The sequence below is a fragment of the Nipponia nippon genome, unplaced genomic scaffold (assembly GCF_047370975.1).
Source record: "Nipponia nippon isolate SJK-2023a ecotype South Korea unplaced genomic scaffold, ASM4737097v1 scaffold_9, whole genome shotgun sequence".
NCBI lineage: Eukaryota > Metazoa > Chordata > Aves > Pelecaniformes > Threskiornithidae > Nipponia > Nipponia nippon.
This window is the reverse complement of record NW_028262413.1, coordinates 25,833,059-25,848,521: the sequence shown is the minus strand read 5'-3', so window position 1 is coordinate 25,848,521 and position 15,463 is coordinate 25,833,059. Positions and strand designations below refer to the sequence as shown.

At 47.8% G+C, this 15,463-nt stretch overlaps 1 protein-coding gene across 1 annotated transcript; it reads right to left on the bottom strand.

Annotated features, from left to right (window-relative positions):
• Positions 1 to 948: 948 nt before the first annotated feature.
• Positions 949 to 15,407, bottom strand: OAZ2 (ornithine decarboxylase antizyme 2). The gene is given in 6 exon segments (XM_087744864.1): positions 949 to 2,518; positions 4,358 to 4,443; positions 6,197 to 6,372; positions 11,676 to 11,756; positions 11,758 to 11,833; positions 15,236 to 15,407. Coding segments are annotated over 6 exon segments (573 nt in total). The 5' UTR covers positions 15,256 to 15,407; the 3' UTR covers positions 949 to 2,384.
• Between the last annotated feature and the right edge of the window lie 56 nt (positions 15,408 to 15,463).

Here is a 15,463-nt window from a genome sequence, read left to right as displayed (position 1 = left end):
CCTGCGCACCCAGATCTGGCCTCTCTGCTCTGCCACCAGCACACACAGCCCCGCCTGGGGATGCTGCAGCCAAGCTCAACCATGACAATTTGGGTCAGAACCCCCCAGGCTTCAGCCCGGGAGCACCACCAGTGGGCAGCTGCCCCACGGCCTGCCAGGGTCCTCTCGTGCACCAGGCAAGCCCATCTGCATCACCCCAGGGAGCCCCCTTTGGGGAGGCAGCTGGGGGAACTGGTGTGCCGCAGGGCAGAGCTTGGCTCCCCCAGCATAGCCATGGAGGTGACCTGTGCAGGAGGCAGCAGCCAGAGGAATCAAGCACCTTCTACATTTTCAAGAGGGTATTTCTGAAGACACTCAGTTATCTGAGACTTCTACATTTGACCACGCTTGCTTGAGCCAGGGCAGGAGACTGGTACTTGTCAGAGAAGCACAGCCTACTAACTGCAGCTTATTAACAAGCTCAGGAAATCATGCTCACTCTCAGCTCCCATGACAAGGACCTTGCACTTTACCAGGAAATTTTACCAGTAAGGAAGGAGCAGTGGTTCCCACCCCATCACATTAGGGATGTGCCAGAGGAGGTGAACCATGGGGTGGCAGCAGGGCCCTGGAGCATGCAGAAACACCCTGGGAGAGAAGGAGTGGGAGCAGCTCCAGCTACAAGAAGAGATGGCACTTGGCATTTCAAAAGCCAGAACTAGAAATCAGCATAGTTTCAGCTAAGGAATAGGTGCAAGGTCTCCTCTGTCTTGTCTGGAGCAAGGACAGGAGGGGTAATGCCTGCACAAGAGGGGCTGACGGCCCAATAAAAGCTAGGGCAGAGATGGTCCCAGCAGCACAACCCAGCCTCCAATTTTAAACCAGACTTGGGATTTAATGGTCCATTGAAGAGGGAGTAGAGCCACCAGCCCTTTAATTTCATTGGAGGGGAAGGAAGGAAAAGAGACACAAACTTTAAGATGATTTATTCACACAAAGTTGTATCCCAGCCCCACATCTCTCCCCCAAACAGAAAACACTGACCATGATGTTTATGGAATGGCTCGGCTTCAGCTTTTAACAAAATCCTCCACAGAAGGGTGAGAGCACAACAAAGCACACAAGGACAATTCCACACGCAAGCAGCCAGGCCAGGAAGAGAGCTCATGGCATGCCTCTGGGGCACAGTTTATAAATACACCCTTCTCACGTGGCCTTCAAAGAAAGCCAGCCAGGTTACATCCACATGGCACGAAGACAAGAGCACAACCTCATTCTCCAACATTAGAAGGGGTAGGGATGAAATGCGAGCTACTGCCAGCACTGCAGCCCCATCCCTCCGTCCCAGGAAAGCCCCCAGACAGGGAGAGCATCCCACCGCGACCAGCAGAGCCACCGTCCACCCCTGCCCCCACACACAACTCCCTTTGGTTTGGATACAGCTGTTTGCTTGGTGTCTCAAGTCTTGAGATCATCTCTTTGGAAAAGTGAGGAGGAAGAACAGAGGCGACAGCCACGGGCCTGCTCCTTACCCGTCCTTGGGCAGAGGATAAAGGCGTGAACTATTCAGGCTCCTTGGACCATCACACCACAGAGGCAGGGAAGGAAACATTCCCCCAGCGTGGAGGTACTGCTCCGATCACTCGCTTGACCCTCTGAAGCCATCGCAGCACTACAGGAGGCCCACCAGAGGCTCTGTTCCTTTCAAATAAGCAGCACCAGCTGTGTGAAGTTCATCTGAATGCCCCTTTTATTGAATGCTGTGATAGTGCAGTGGTAACATTGAACAGAGTTAAGACTGCTTAAAACAAAAGCTGGAAGAGCAAGAAGTTTAAAAAAAAAAAAAAAGTTAGACCAGTTAAAACAGCATTGGTCACCCCAAAGCAGAGATGCATGGGGGTTTTAATGTAGTGTTAAACGTTAAACTCGAGCACGTCTCCTCCATGTGCCTAACACCCAAAACATGCCTTCTACTTAAGAGTCTGAGTGAAAAATAAAAAGGTAGTCTGTCAGATGAGCGCACATCCAGTGATCGGGAAAGGACCAACACGGGTTTAGAGAAGTCAAGGAGTTGATACTGCATCTACCACTGTGCTCCCCCAAGCATGGCCTGGGCACCAGGTGCCCCTAGGCTAACACACCACACAGCTGCACGTAAAGAGCTCCTATGCCAGTTCATAAACATCTTTCCTTTACTATTTGGTGATTACATGTGTGTATATATAGTTCTCTAGGCAACACATTTCAATGAGATAGTCAACTCTGAGCATACACAGGCCAATCTAACAATGAGAAATGCAGTTTCAGTCCCACAGAAGCTTGTTTTCCCTTTCCTCAAGAAAGGAGATGTAACCCTCTCTCCCCTCAACAGCATTTTCAGGTCACACTGGAGTCCCCCACTGCAGCTATTCTTCATCAGAGGAAGAGTTCTGATCCAGGGAGTACACCATGAACATCACGTCTGGCCGTGACGGGACAGAGGGGTGACCAGGCCTCACGATTTCAAAGCCCAAGAAGCTGAATGTCTTCAGGAGTGGAGCTACCAAAGAGAAGGAAATCTGTTACCACCAGGAATAACCCTCTGTACCTGCGTCACCCTAGAAGTCATAAGTATCAAAGTATACTGAACACCCTCTGTGAGCACATCCAGAGCTTCCTGCACAGAAAGAAACCATTTTAACGTGACAGCCCTCTTGAGTAGGTTTTGTCTCTTCCTGCATTCATAACAGCTGCTCCTAAGCGTGAAGGGGATTTTAGCTGTGCAGCAGAGCAGGTTTGTCCATGTTCACTCTGTGACATCTGTTCCATCCCCTCTGAGAAACAGTGATGGTTATCTACCTGCACCATCCATGCAGACCCGCTTTCCCAGGATGCACGTGGCCATCGCACAGCACGTCAAAGTTTTTATTCTATACTTACGTGGGTCCCAGCACCCTTTAGAGCCCTGAAAGTGGGTCAGACAGCAGTAAACAGAAATCTGCTTACTCAGGGTCTAGGCAGAAATTTGCTGTTTCCATGAGGAGGACCTGGAGCTCAGTGGAACCTCCAGACAACTCGGCACAGCTCGGTGCAATCCCCCAGGAAAGCCACCCTCAGACCACGGGTCATGCACAGAACAAATTCAGAGTGGGGTCAGTCCCCACACACACCTTGTCTTGGTCAGGCAAGGTTATATTACACAGTGACTGGATGCATGCCTGCTTGTTACTAACACGATCACTTCCCTGTGACCCATGAAAGTTACCGCGGTGCAGCACCTAATCTCTATGGCACCCTCTGATGATCAGCTTCCAGCCACTGAACGGTCACGTGGAGGATCTCCTATATATTTTCAAGACAGCACTGAATTTCAACTGCATAGACAAGTACCCAGGATCTGGAGCGCTCCAGAACTCGTACAAATGAGCCAGGTCCAAGAGCAACACCTAGCCCGTTTTTAAAAACAAAAACCAGTATCAGATGTCTCCTGTAACCAGCCACTGCGGAGGTCACCTATGCAACCTATGGTGGTGGTGACATTATAGCAAGAACTTAATCTAAGAATTATTCTTGGCATCATAACACAGAATGACATCTTCCTGGGCTCAGCACAGCTTAGCTCTAATAACGTGCTTCGTTTCAGAGAAGACAGTGCAGCTTGTGAAGCAGCAGAGTAAAATTAGAATTAAGGTTTGAATTACTCCTGCCATGGTAATTGCTTGGTTACTAGCCTGCGTCTAGTAAGATTTAAAGTGACACATCCACAGCTTGGTACATCACCACAAATCTCTTCAAACTTCCGTGCTGTAATCACTCATCCAACACATCTATCTTTAGATACTAATGCAGCCCCCTTAAGCCATAAGCATTTATAGCCAGGGTCAGGATTACCTGTAGGTCTAGGAAGGGCAAAACTGCCAGGAGATCTTTAAAAAGCAGATGAGCACCAGGACAACAAGCTGTCAGTGTTTGTTTCCCATGTAATAACCTCTCCCTGGTTTCTCCTTCCAAATCACAGAAGCTTGGTGCCAAATAGAGACCTTGACTCCTTACCAAAGGAGAAATGTTAACCAATTTCTGGACAAGAAAATATTCCAAGGAATTCAGCAGCAGCTTTCTGCCTGAGAGTACTAGTAATAATTTAACAGCAGGACAGCAAAGCATATCTGCTGGAGAAACCCAAATACTTCCTCTCCCTTAGTCTCAAGAAAGGTCTTATTTCCTCCACAAGAAATTATTTCCAATTTCTAAGAACGCCATGAGAATTACGCACATAACAATTACTGCAATAGGAAGCGTCCCGTGGAGCCTTGCCTTGGGATTACCAGATTTTTGTACAACTTGGGCAGCGCCATTTTAGATCTAGGGAGCAAACCTGACAGCGGGGGCAAGTTCTCACCTCTGTCTTCTCTGCTTTTTCTGAAGCAAATAAAGACGTAGTTTACTTTCATTTTTTCTTCAGCAAACTCCAACAGTGCTGATAACCTGCCAAGGAGGAGGAAGACAAAAGAACATCAGCTATAGGAAGTCCTGTCCTGAGGAAGCCTCTGAGCATTATCAACTGTTTGGATATTTTCAGGCAGAAAGATTACTTGTTTACAGACCCCTTCCAGTGAACAATGGGTGCTGAAACAATGGGCTTCCTGCTTTGCTATCCAGCCCTGCAAAACTAAGAGCTATCCTCACACCAAGTCACCCAACAAGTCACTGTCCTCAACATCTGCATGCCAGCGTGCACAAACACCCATCACCACCAGCCAGTGATTTTGTACAGAAGCCTTCATACTCAGGAAGCTGAATGCTGCAGCTGATCCTGAGCCAGGCTACATCCCCTCCGCTGGCAACATAAATGAGGGGATCTGCGAGTTTTGTGCTTTAGGGGAAGGAAAATAAAAAAAGCGCTATGCCATGCAGAAGAGAAGAGAAAAACATCACTGAAGTACCGTGTGCACAGGCAAAGCTGTTCCCTGAACACATCAGCTGGATGGCACAGCTGATGCACCCTGAATCCACGCTTCCTGCCTTTCCAGCTAAATTATTTCTGCCACCTCTTGATGTGAGCAGTGCTGCATTAACCCCTCTCTGAGCCCCAGGGATTGCACGGCAGAGCCATCGCTGTCGCTGCTGGCCTTGTAACCATTTATGATGCAGGCTGCTAGAGCAGTAACAAACAATCGACATCTAATTAAACAGCAAGACTGGACTGCAGTGAGGGAGATTAAATTTGCAAGGGTTTTGTTAATATGGTAATGAACTATTTTAATTATAGCCTCTACGAGGCTGTTTTACCTAGCTAAAAATAATCTTACAAAATTGTGCTAAGTCACAATGACACAGGTGGGTAACTACCCTCCCAGAAGAACACGCTCCCAAGAGAGCAGGCACTTGGACAGCTAAAGGATTTACAGGCCAACTAAAGAAATTACCCAAACATTTATCTGGACTCAGAGTCAAATGAGACAAGTGCGAGACAGCAAGAGTATTGGCACTTACTGAAGGTGCCCAGTGAGGTTTTTTTTCTTAATTAGCTTGTGCCATTTACAGATAAAGCCCACTTGGAGATTTAGGAGGACTTCAGAGAGCTTTGCAGAGGAATCCAGTAAAGCCACATCTATGCTACAGCGCTCCCCACCAGCGGGGATCTCTGGCAAAGCACTTGGCAGGAAGTAGCTGCTCTGGAAGCTGCGTTTACACAAACTTCCCAGAGCAGAGCTGTCTGGACAAAACACTACCGTATTCTGCCAACAGAGAAAAATCAGAGACTCTGGCAGAGCCCAACGCCTGCGTGGCAGCACTCCAAGAGTAGATCTACCTACTGATGAGAAGGAGCACATCAATATAATGGAGTTTTTTCCCCTGAAAGAGAGGAAAGCGCCTGCCAAAATAAGCTTGCCAAGTGGCCAACAGAACAAAAATCAGAGAAAGGCTTGTGATTTTCCATACCAAAGTATGCAAAGAATCACTCCGCTCATTTATTGCTTATTTTTCATTAGCATAGGGACTCAAAAAACAGTAACCCATCTGAAATGATCACTAAGGGGGAAAAAATATCTAAGGAGGACCAACAGAAGGACACTTCTCTGAAGACAAGGGAGTAAGGACATACTTCAGGTACACAAACCAGGAACAGAGCTGCCGTACATACAGCCCATTCTCCTCACATGCACAGCATCACCCATGTAAGCAAAGCCCTGCTCCCTTAGGAGCCACGGACACAGCTCTGGGATCCTGAACTTACCCTTCTTTGCTTCCATCAGCTAATAATCCATCAGGGATTTCCACAAAGAGGCTCTGATTAGAGAGCACTGCATCCCAGGAAGAGGTCTTCACCTCTGTGACCTTGTACTGGAAGTGGACAATATGAGGCTTCCCTTCGTGCACTGAGACATCTTGGTTAACAGTGATCTTCTCATCCTGCACAGGGGAGGGAGAAGAGCTCATGAAATATACTTCAGGGTTAAAGAAAACTATCCATAAGATTGTAGACCAAAAAAAAAAAAAAAGTAAGAGACCATGCTTAAGTGAGCATGAAAAGGACTGTTTTCAGTGGGAGTGCCCTCCTGAAAAAGGACCAGCCCTTACAGACTGGTGTGTGTCCAGAGTTTCAGCCTATCACTAAAATAGCTCGTGAAGGTATGCACAGTCGTCTGCAAGCTCATATCTGAGTCTCAGCACTCTAAACAAGTAAGTGGTTAAGAGCTATTGTTCTGAACTACCGGTATTTTCCAGAATATCTTACTTTTATTCTAACCTAATACAAAAATAAAGAACAAAAAAGTAATGTCCTACATACTCAACAGCCAGGAGAATATAACTAGAGAGATGCAAATACAAAATAAATGGTATTATAGTTTCATTAAGAACATTACACTTTTCCCTTCCCCTTTCATGGGCTCAGGGACACACCACAATGAGTACTCAGACCTCGGAATTATTTTCTAGTCATGTTTTCCTATTCAAGGGAATGCAGTTTTGCATATTTACATTATATTAAATTTCTGGGTAGTGAGAGTCCATTCATTCACTGCAGGTCCCAACCACATCTTTGAAGGGCGGTTCATGAACTACCCTTCAAAGAACACAACTTGAACTGACAAGCTGGAAGAGCATCTGCTGCCACAGTCTGACCAATTTCATTGTCTCCCCAATCCCCAACACAGTCTTTTTGTTTAAGAGATGACCACAAATTGCTTTCCCAGATTTTACAACCAACTGGTATGGCAAGTGGTTTGCCTCCTAGTATAAGGGAGGAAAATACACAGCACAGAGAGAATCCCAAAACAGACAGAAGCTACACAGATTTTGAAGATTGCAACAAGGTCTTTTCCAGAGACCACAAATGTACATGTCCCTCTCCAATACTACTCTAACTAGAATGCCAAGCATGCAGACCGCCTCAGATTCAGCTCAGCAGTTCCTAGAAAACAATTTTGTGGTTAAAACTCCATTCCTCCTCCTGACAATTTTTGTAAGCAGTTGGCTTGCCCAATAATGATTTCCACATTTCACTGCAAAGAGCCCCAATGAAATGACGAAGAAATTCATTAGGTTCTCGAGTTAACGTTGTCAACTGCAGCGAAAGTTAAACTCTTCCCATCTGCTTGGTTACAGGCTCACGCATCCCGATTCTCTCACATTTACAAAGTCACCTGCACAGCTTTGAAGGGCAGAAGAAAACCAGATAATACAAGTCATGTCTGCTCTGTTCCCGAGTCACGGGAATGCCTGGGAAAGCTGTGTGCCCCCCCTTTCATCAACAGGTGGGTTGGGAGGTGGTTACTCCATTGGGTCATTAGGTGAGCAACTGTCCAGCCTCCGAGCATTTTATTTTATCAGGGTGATTAATTCAGCAGCTCATGATGAACTCTGATCTGCTGACGATCAGCTGGACCGACAATGAGACAAGTGACATTGCTGCAGAAAGACAGCACTTCACCAGACAAAGTTTAATAAATGCTTTGTAGTGACATGTACTCATCTCTGACCATAACACAGAGGCAGCCAGTAGAGCAAAGAAAACTTAGTCCAGTTTGGATCTGCAGTGAAGAAGCATTTACAAGATGGGCAGTACAAACACATCGGCAGCCAACAGTGCCCAGTAAGAGGGCAGAAGACTCCTCAGTATCACTGCTTTTCAAGCAGATGTTTTCTTGTAGGTGTTTTAAGCTATTAAGGTATAAGCATTGCTGAAAGACCAGTGGTTCTGCAAAAACACCTCTGAGACCCTTTCTAGGCTCCTCAAACCTGTGTCCCAGTGCTTTAATTCCTATTACCATGTGTATTAAAATAGATCCCTCTTGGTTTGGTTATTGTGACAAGGAAGAAGCCATTGAGTACGTTAATGCTGGCAACAAAGTAACACCACATGCAAATCAGGAACTGCCTGGCTTTGATAACCGGAGCAGAGGAAGCTGCCGTTTGTTTAAAGCCCACAAAGCTTAGCTGAAAAACAAGTTTACACTTCATCAGAATAAATATCCTGTAGGAAATAAGTTTATTCATCGAGTCTGAAAGAAGTTTTCATGGCTGTGCCTGCTCTCGGGTTGTACTAGTTTTAAGCCAAGTGCGCTAAGAAAACCCACCGACAGCTGCTCAAGTTAAATCAGACTGCTGCTGATAAAGCCACCGCGGAGCCAGTGGCAAGAGTTGACTGGAGCCCAGAAAGAGCTCTGCACTACAGAGGTGTGTGTAAAAAAAAAACCAAAACAAAACCAAGGGGATTATATGCACATCCTTCACCAGTGACTTTATAGGAGCCTTTTACAGTTGCTGCTACTGTGCAGAAAGCGTCTGTTTCAGAAAAGATCCTTCTCTCAAGAAAAGCTCACAGACGCTTCTTTTCTTACAATTCATGAAAACAAAAACAGGGTGAGGAAGTTGAGAAAAGCAGGCTGGGATTGACACATTGGAGGGGGAGGTACACGCATGCATTTGTGCATGAAGACTGGCAGGAGCCTGCAATAGGAGGGGAAAAGCCTTCCAAGCCTTCTGGTTTAGCCCTTCTGTCATCAGAAGTTATGCCCTGCACTCCAAACCTAGCGAGGTTTTTCCACTTAAAAGCCCCTTAATGTGACAGCCCATGAACCAAAGGCAGCATAACCACAGGGATTAAGAGAACCAGTTCCCCTGGTTCAGTGGGAATTACGTTTACACAGCCTGTCTTGGGCAGCTGATATTTTATTTCTAGGCATCAAAATAGAGACAGCGAGATGTTGGGGAGAGAAGCCGTTCCTGTGATGCAGCAGCCCAGAATTCTTTGGAAGCTGCTCAAAGCAAAATCCTGTTTACGCAACAAATGTTCAGTTTTAGTTCACCCCTGCAAAATCCCCCCACCATGCTATTGCAGGGGAAAAAAAAAAAAACAAAACAAAACACTGGGCTATCTTATATACACAGCTGCCTAAACCACTGGCTCTCCAGCTTTGGGCTCCATTTCAGTGAAGTAATGCCACAAGGACCAGCTTCCACTTGGTTACAATTCATTGAGCACAAGATTTTCCAACCCAGCTACACTCCTCAGATGTCCCAAGAAGGACGGGGGGAGGCCCCTATGTGTTGGCAGCACAAGAAGAAAGGATGTTATGATCTACCATAGCCAAGCGACTCGAGAAACCCATGTAAGCAGCCTACTGTTGGCATGTGCTACACCTGCAGCCTCCTGCCAAGTTTGCTAGCCAGAGCACGTCCTTTTGCACATAGCTCATCCTGGCTGCGCAGCACCGACACCAATCACTATTGCGCTCCCCAGCTCAAGTAAAGCTCCCTTGAAGAAGGGCCGAGTATTAAGTTTCTTAACAGAAAAATCCCAACAACTATAGGGAACCCCAGCTCCTTAATTTATAGTGTGGTTGTACACGAGCACTGTGCTGCATACTCCGAAGGAGGCATCCTCCTTCAGAAAGGTCATCCCTTGAACTAGAACAGCTGATACAGCTGGAAAAAGTACTTAAGCTTTTGGGTCCAGATGCCTTTCCAGGTCACACTGAAGCTTGCTGGCTGAAAAGCTCAGCCTGATGTAACTACAGCACTGCTAGATTGAGCAGGCAACGGAGAGGGGCAGAGAGAGTCCCAGTAACCTCTGTCTGAGGTTGGACTTGAAACCACCAGGCAACACAGCCCACCCTGCTCTGGGATGAGCTATATTACAGAAGGGGCTCATTTTGTGACAGTTTCTGCTAGGTTTTTATCAGCAATAAACCCAGAAAGAATTATATCTGTATTTCTGCGATACAGCTATCTAGATGACATCCATAGGCAGCAACTCCTGCCTACACACCACTGCCAAAAGCTTCTGTGCTAATTCAAGGCCGTACTGAAATCAAACACTTCAAAGCCTCTGAACTGTGATTCTTTCCACCAGCATCTCCTCCACACTGAGGCCATTTTCTGCCTTGGGACCACGCCTGGTGTGTACGCAAGGGTTGTCAAAGCTGGCCTGCAGGAGTTGAAGTTGCAGGGTCCCCTATTTCTCATCCCCTCCCACTCAGAGGGAATTAATTATTTGTCCTGAGCCTCTCTTGAAGCTATTTATGTATCTTCTTTATGTGGCAGGAAGCCCGTTGTGCTCTGCTGCTTCTCTGGATTTCATACCCCTCTAACATCTGTGACAATTCAACTCAATAGCATTAAGCTGATGTTACATTATTATTAAGAGGCTACAGAGGTTGACATCTATTCACAAGGTAAGCGGGTCAGACACATGCTAAAAATTCACCGAGGCGGCATTAAAGAAAACTCCTCTGAAAGCAGCCGTGAGGTCTGCGATTCTCTCATGAATTTCAAGAGGAGACTTTGGTAGCTGTGACCCAGAAGGGCCTGTATCTTTTCATCGCATAAAGTCTGTGTGCCTCCCACAGGGTAATTAAAAATCAAGTCTAACACCTATGACAACACTCCTGTCTGAAGAGCCAAATTTGCAAGCTGGGCATAAATTTAGGCTGCCTCATCTGATAGCACTTAACTCCCTGGCTTGTGGAAAAGCTGCCCCTGTCCCAGAAGGGAGACAGATGTGTGCCATCATAGCCCAACACAAAGTTGCACAAGTGCTAATTATTCTACAGCAGGGAACAGCCAGGTCTCCTCATTCAAAAGGAAAGGTCCCATAGAATGAAGAGGGCCAAAAAATGAGAGCTACACAGATCCATGTGCTCCTAAGCAAGTCTGCAGACACTAAGTCTTCCTGATCTTGCCTCATCCTATGCACGTGTTCTAGAAACTTTCCCGTCTGTGAGGCGGACGGCCGCCTCACCCTTTTGTGAAGTCAGGAGTTACTCTGTACATTGGTTCAGGCAGCTCCCAGGCCCCGACAGCTTTACCTTCCAGACTAGGGCACAGGAAGGAGCTTATCAACCATTCTCTTTCTGCATTTCACCTTTCTGCTTCCCGCTTCCTCTTTTTGCAAGACATTTAAGAAGTTGTTTCATGTTTTGATAATGCTGGCTCTGCATACAATAGCTGAAACAGACCTCGGGGAACAGGGCTGGTGAATTATTTGCTGCACGCCTTTGAGAAAAGGTCTCTCATTTCTTAATAAACAGGTGATATTTAAGCAGAAGACTGCTGCATGTAGCTCAGCAATCTGCCAACAGGGTGGCTGAAAAAATCAACTGTTCTCCCATTTGGAGTTATTTGCATTTATTCCCATCAGACTGCGAAAGGGACCGAACACAGTTGCAACACGGGTACAGGTCATTACTTAGACGTCAGATCTTTCTCACCTTATATATCAGAGCTGAAAGAGAAGGATCCCTGCTACCCCCTCGCCCACCGGGGATCTTCGACAGTGGGTGAGGGGCATCAGGAGCACCACAGAGGCCCTGGAACAATGTGCCTGCAGCACTGCAGCTGGGGACAGTTACTCAAAGGTAAAATACTACTGCAAGAAAAAGAGAGAGAACACCAGGTTACATTAGCAGGGATGACATTTTGGATGCTACAGCTCCTCATGACCCCAAACTATGCGTATCCCTGCTCCTCCACAGCACGTCGGAGGCAGCTATCAGGGCTTCAGCGCCTAGACATCTACATTAAAAACACTCACTGCCCAAGTCGTATCAGAAACCGACGGTGTTTTGTTAGAAATGGAGGAGGGGCTTTGCAGCCAAGAACCCGGAGAGTGCTGAGCAACTTCATGCTAATAAGGGACGCCTGGAAGACTGCCAATAGCAGATGGCTGGAAACGCATGACCAGATGAGCACATATTTTCTATAGGCAAATATCTACAAATAGATCAACAGGACCCAGAAGGAGGAGGTTTAAGTTTCACATTTTCAAAACAGGGAGGAGTGAAAGGGCTGGTTCTTCAGATATTTTCAACATGTTCTACAACGTCCGAGTTGACATTTTCACATGCAAATGAAGCATCATAAAAGCATCCTTCACCCCAACCCTAAAAATTACAAGTTCACCTCACAGACCTACTTTTAAGAGCAAGAAAATAAGTTTTCCTTGCAGCTTTTAAGTTTATTTGGATGTCCTACACGTGGTATTTCAGGATCACTTTGGACGCAGGCTTTAATATCTGCCCTAGCTTTTAGGAACTTCATGAAAGCAAATTATTTTATTTCTGGAGCATTGCTCCCTTTATCAGTACCACAAAAGCTCTTTGCTGAGGCACAGCACAGCAGCGGTATTCCTCTAACAAAGCCTGCAAAAGCAACGCAGAGAAACCAGTTGTTCCCCAGCATTCCCATGATGAAACACACCAGCACAAAGCTATGCAAACACCACCAAAATAAAGGGGAGTGTGAGGGTTTTCAATAAGCACATGGAGTGAGGAACAAGGCTATAAGGGACAGACTCTGTGGATGCATTGACAACTTACTGTCTGTCCTAAAACTTCTCACTTGAGCTGTTCCCAAGACAGTGTTTTTCCACTCTAATCCCTCTCCATGAGGGAGACAGGCTTAAGTATCCAAAGACCACATACCAAAGTGCACTATCAGAATCACCTGAACCGCCAACACAGTATGCTAGAATGTATACCAGAGTGCAAACAAACTACTGAAATCTGGCATTTCTGAATGCCAAAAAATAACTCACAAACACAGTTATGACACAGGCAGAATTTGCTAAGATCTTGGCTTGCCATCTCATACCAAAATAATCTTTCTACAGGAAACACAAATATTCTTCCTCCACATATTTCCTCCTCCTCCAGGTTCGCGAGACTGGGCTCTTCAGCAGCGTTCCCATGTGCCAGGGCCCACAGCAGAGACTGCTTGGAGAAAAGGCCATTTAAACACACTAGGAAAAGACATTAAGCAGTTGCATTGAAGATGCCTCAGGGCAAACCCCTTTGCACACATGCTCAGTGGCGTTCTGTGTTAATACGGTCCCTCCTCACGGCATGACTGGGGCTATCAATGGACCAGTGTGTATTCAGTAGTAGTGGATGTCGAGAGGCATGACAAAGCACTTTGCTGCGCCGTTCCCCACCCCCAGAAAGCTGTTGGCAGCTTTGTTATTCCCTTCCCTCCTCCCTCACCCCCCAGTCAACAATGTACTATTGATAGCTCTCTCTAACTTGCAGCCAAGGCATCAAGAAGCTGGATAATGAAGTCTAGTTGGGGGCGGGGGGGGGGGGAAGAGAGAGAGGCAGTAGTTTTCATGCAAAGCAGTTCAAGACACTTCCCAGTTTTGCTTCCTCTGGCACATGCAGAAGTCAAAACACAAGACCCCTTGAGCCGCTGAGCTCTGCCTGCGGCACAGGGGCTTTGCCTAGCCTAGACCTGCACGTCACTGCTATCCTCCCCCAAAACTTCGCAGCAGCAGCCAGCTAGAGTCCCAAGAGCAGCATACGCAGGGCAGTGCCATCAGGCAACGCTGCGAGCCAGCATGTGCGGGGGGGGGGGGCACAGATTAAGAGGGTTTTGCTTCCCCCAGATGTGTGTTAGCACCCTGCGAATAAGCTCATGCAAGCACCCAACAAAGTCCTACCCCTTGATGCATCTGCGTGCAAGCAGCCCACTGCAACTCTGCTCTCTGAGGCCTGTTTATAGCTTGAAAATTAGGACTGTGCTCCCTTCTAGCCTCTCTTCTCTTTTGAGAAGCCACTTTCCAGCAGCTTGATTTAGATTAAGGTGCGTTTAGATCACCAAGGGCCTTTCCCTGAAGAAACTACCAAGGAAAAGCTTCTTGAGCAAGTCCTGCCTGAAACGGAAGCTGGAAGCAAGCGTACATTTTCAGTTAGCGGGTATAATTTTAACTCGCTAAGCTTCCAGCGACCTCAACCCTGTGCCCTGTCCCTGGGAAGCGCAAAAGACAACTCCTCCCAACTTTTGAACCCCATCATGGCTGCTCTTCAACAGCCCTCACACTTGAAGCCCCAGGCCAGCGCTGCTTTCAGTCCACGACAACAAACAGCATCTTCGGGTCTAGAAAGCTTCACATTTTCTTGGGTTTTTTTTGGCGTTTTTATTTGCATAGAACACTTGGGCCTGATGGAAGGATTCACACAGCTCCCTTGACATTACAGAAATGAAGTATTTTTGTTTGTTTTCTTTACCCCCGCCTTTGAAAACAGGCTCATAAGATGTGGTTGCACTTAGTCCATAATAATAAGATATTATGCTGCCAGCCACTGCAAGTCATATATTAAGGAACCTGATCTGAGGAGCAACTTGTAAATAACCATCTGATGCACACAGCATAGCTCAAGTATCCACCCTGCACGCAGTGGCCAAGAAACAAGGCTGGTTTATACACATCCTCCAGGCGCTTATCTACGCGGTATGATAGATGCTCAGGAAATGACACTTTTCAGGATTCTAAACAAGGAACAGACACACAAGATAATTTGGTCAGCTGAGAAAAATACCCGCAAATCGAGTAAGTCCATGCCTGCTCATAACCAACCTGCCAGGAAAAAAAAAAATCACCTTTCTCTAGAGATGCGCAGGGATTGCGGGGAGGGAGGGCACAAACCCTCCTCGGGTTAGCAAAAAGGCTGTCAGGCTTATTAGCAAAAGGGTGCTCGGGCACTCTACTGAGGTGGCCGCCGCCCTCCCTCCCCATCCCCTGGGACCGGAACCCGGCCCCGCTGCGCCCAGACAACGGCCCGGCGGTCTCCCCCCGCGGAGGAGGGACGCCCCAATGGGGATTTTAACTCGGGGAAGGTGGAGAGCCTGCCCACCCCTCCACCCCCGCCTCACCGCCCGCCGCCCGCCCGCCCCCCAGGCCGGGCCGCCGCCGCCACTCTGAGGGGCGAGCAAGGCCGCGGCGGGGTGGGCCCAGCGGTACGGGGAGAGTGAGAGGCCGCGCCGCGCCGCCCCGCACCTGTCCTGGGTGTTTATCATCCTCGGCTCAGCGCTCTTCGGCTGGGCTGGACTCGGCTCGCTCCGGCTTGGCTGGGTCGGGTCCGCTCCGCTCCGCTCCGCTCGCCGCCGCGCTCTGACTGACCCCGCGGGCCCGCGCCCGGCCCCGCCCAGCCCAGCCCGCGCCGCGCCGCGCCGCGCACCGCCCGGCCCCGCCCCCCCGGGCGCGCCGGGCAGCCTGGGAAACCGC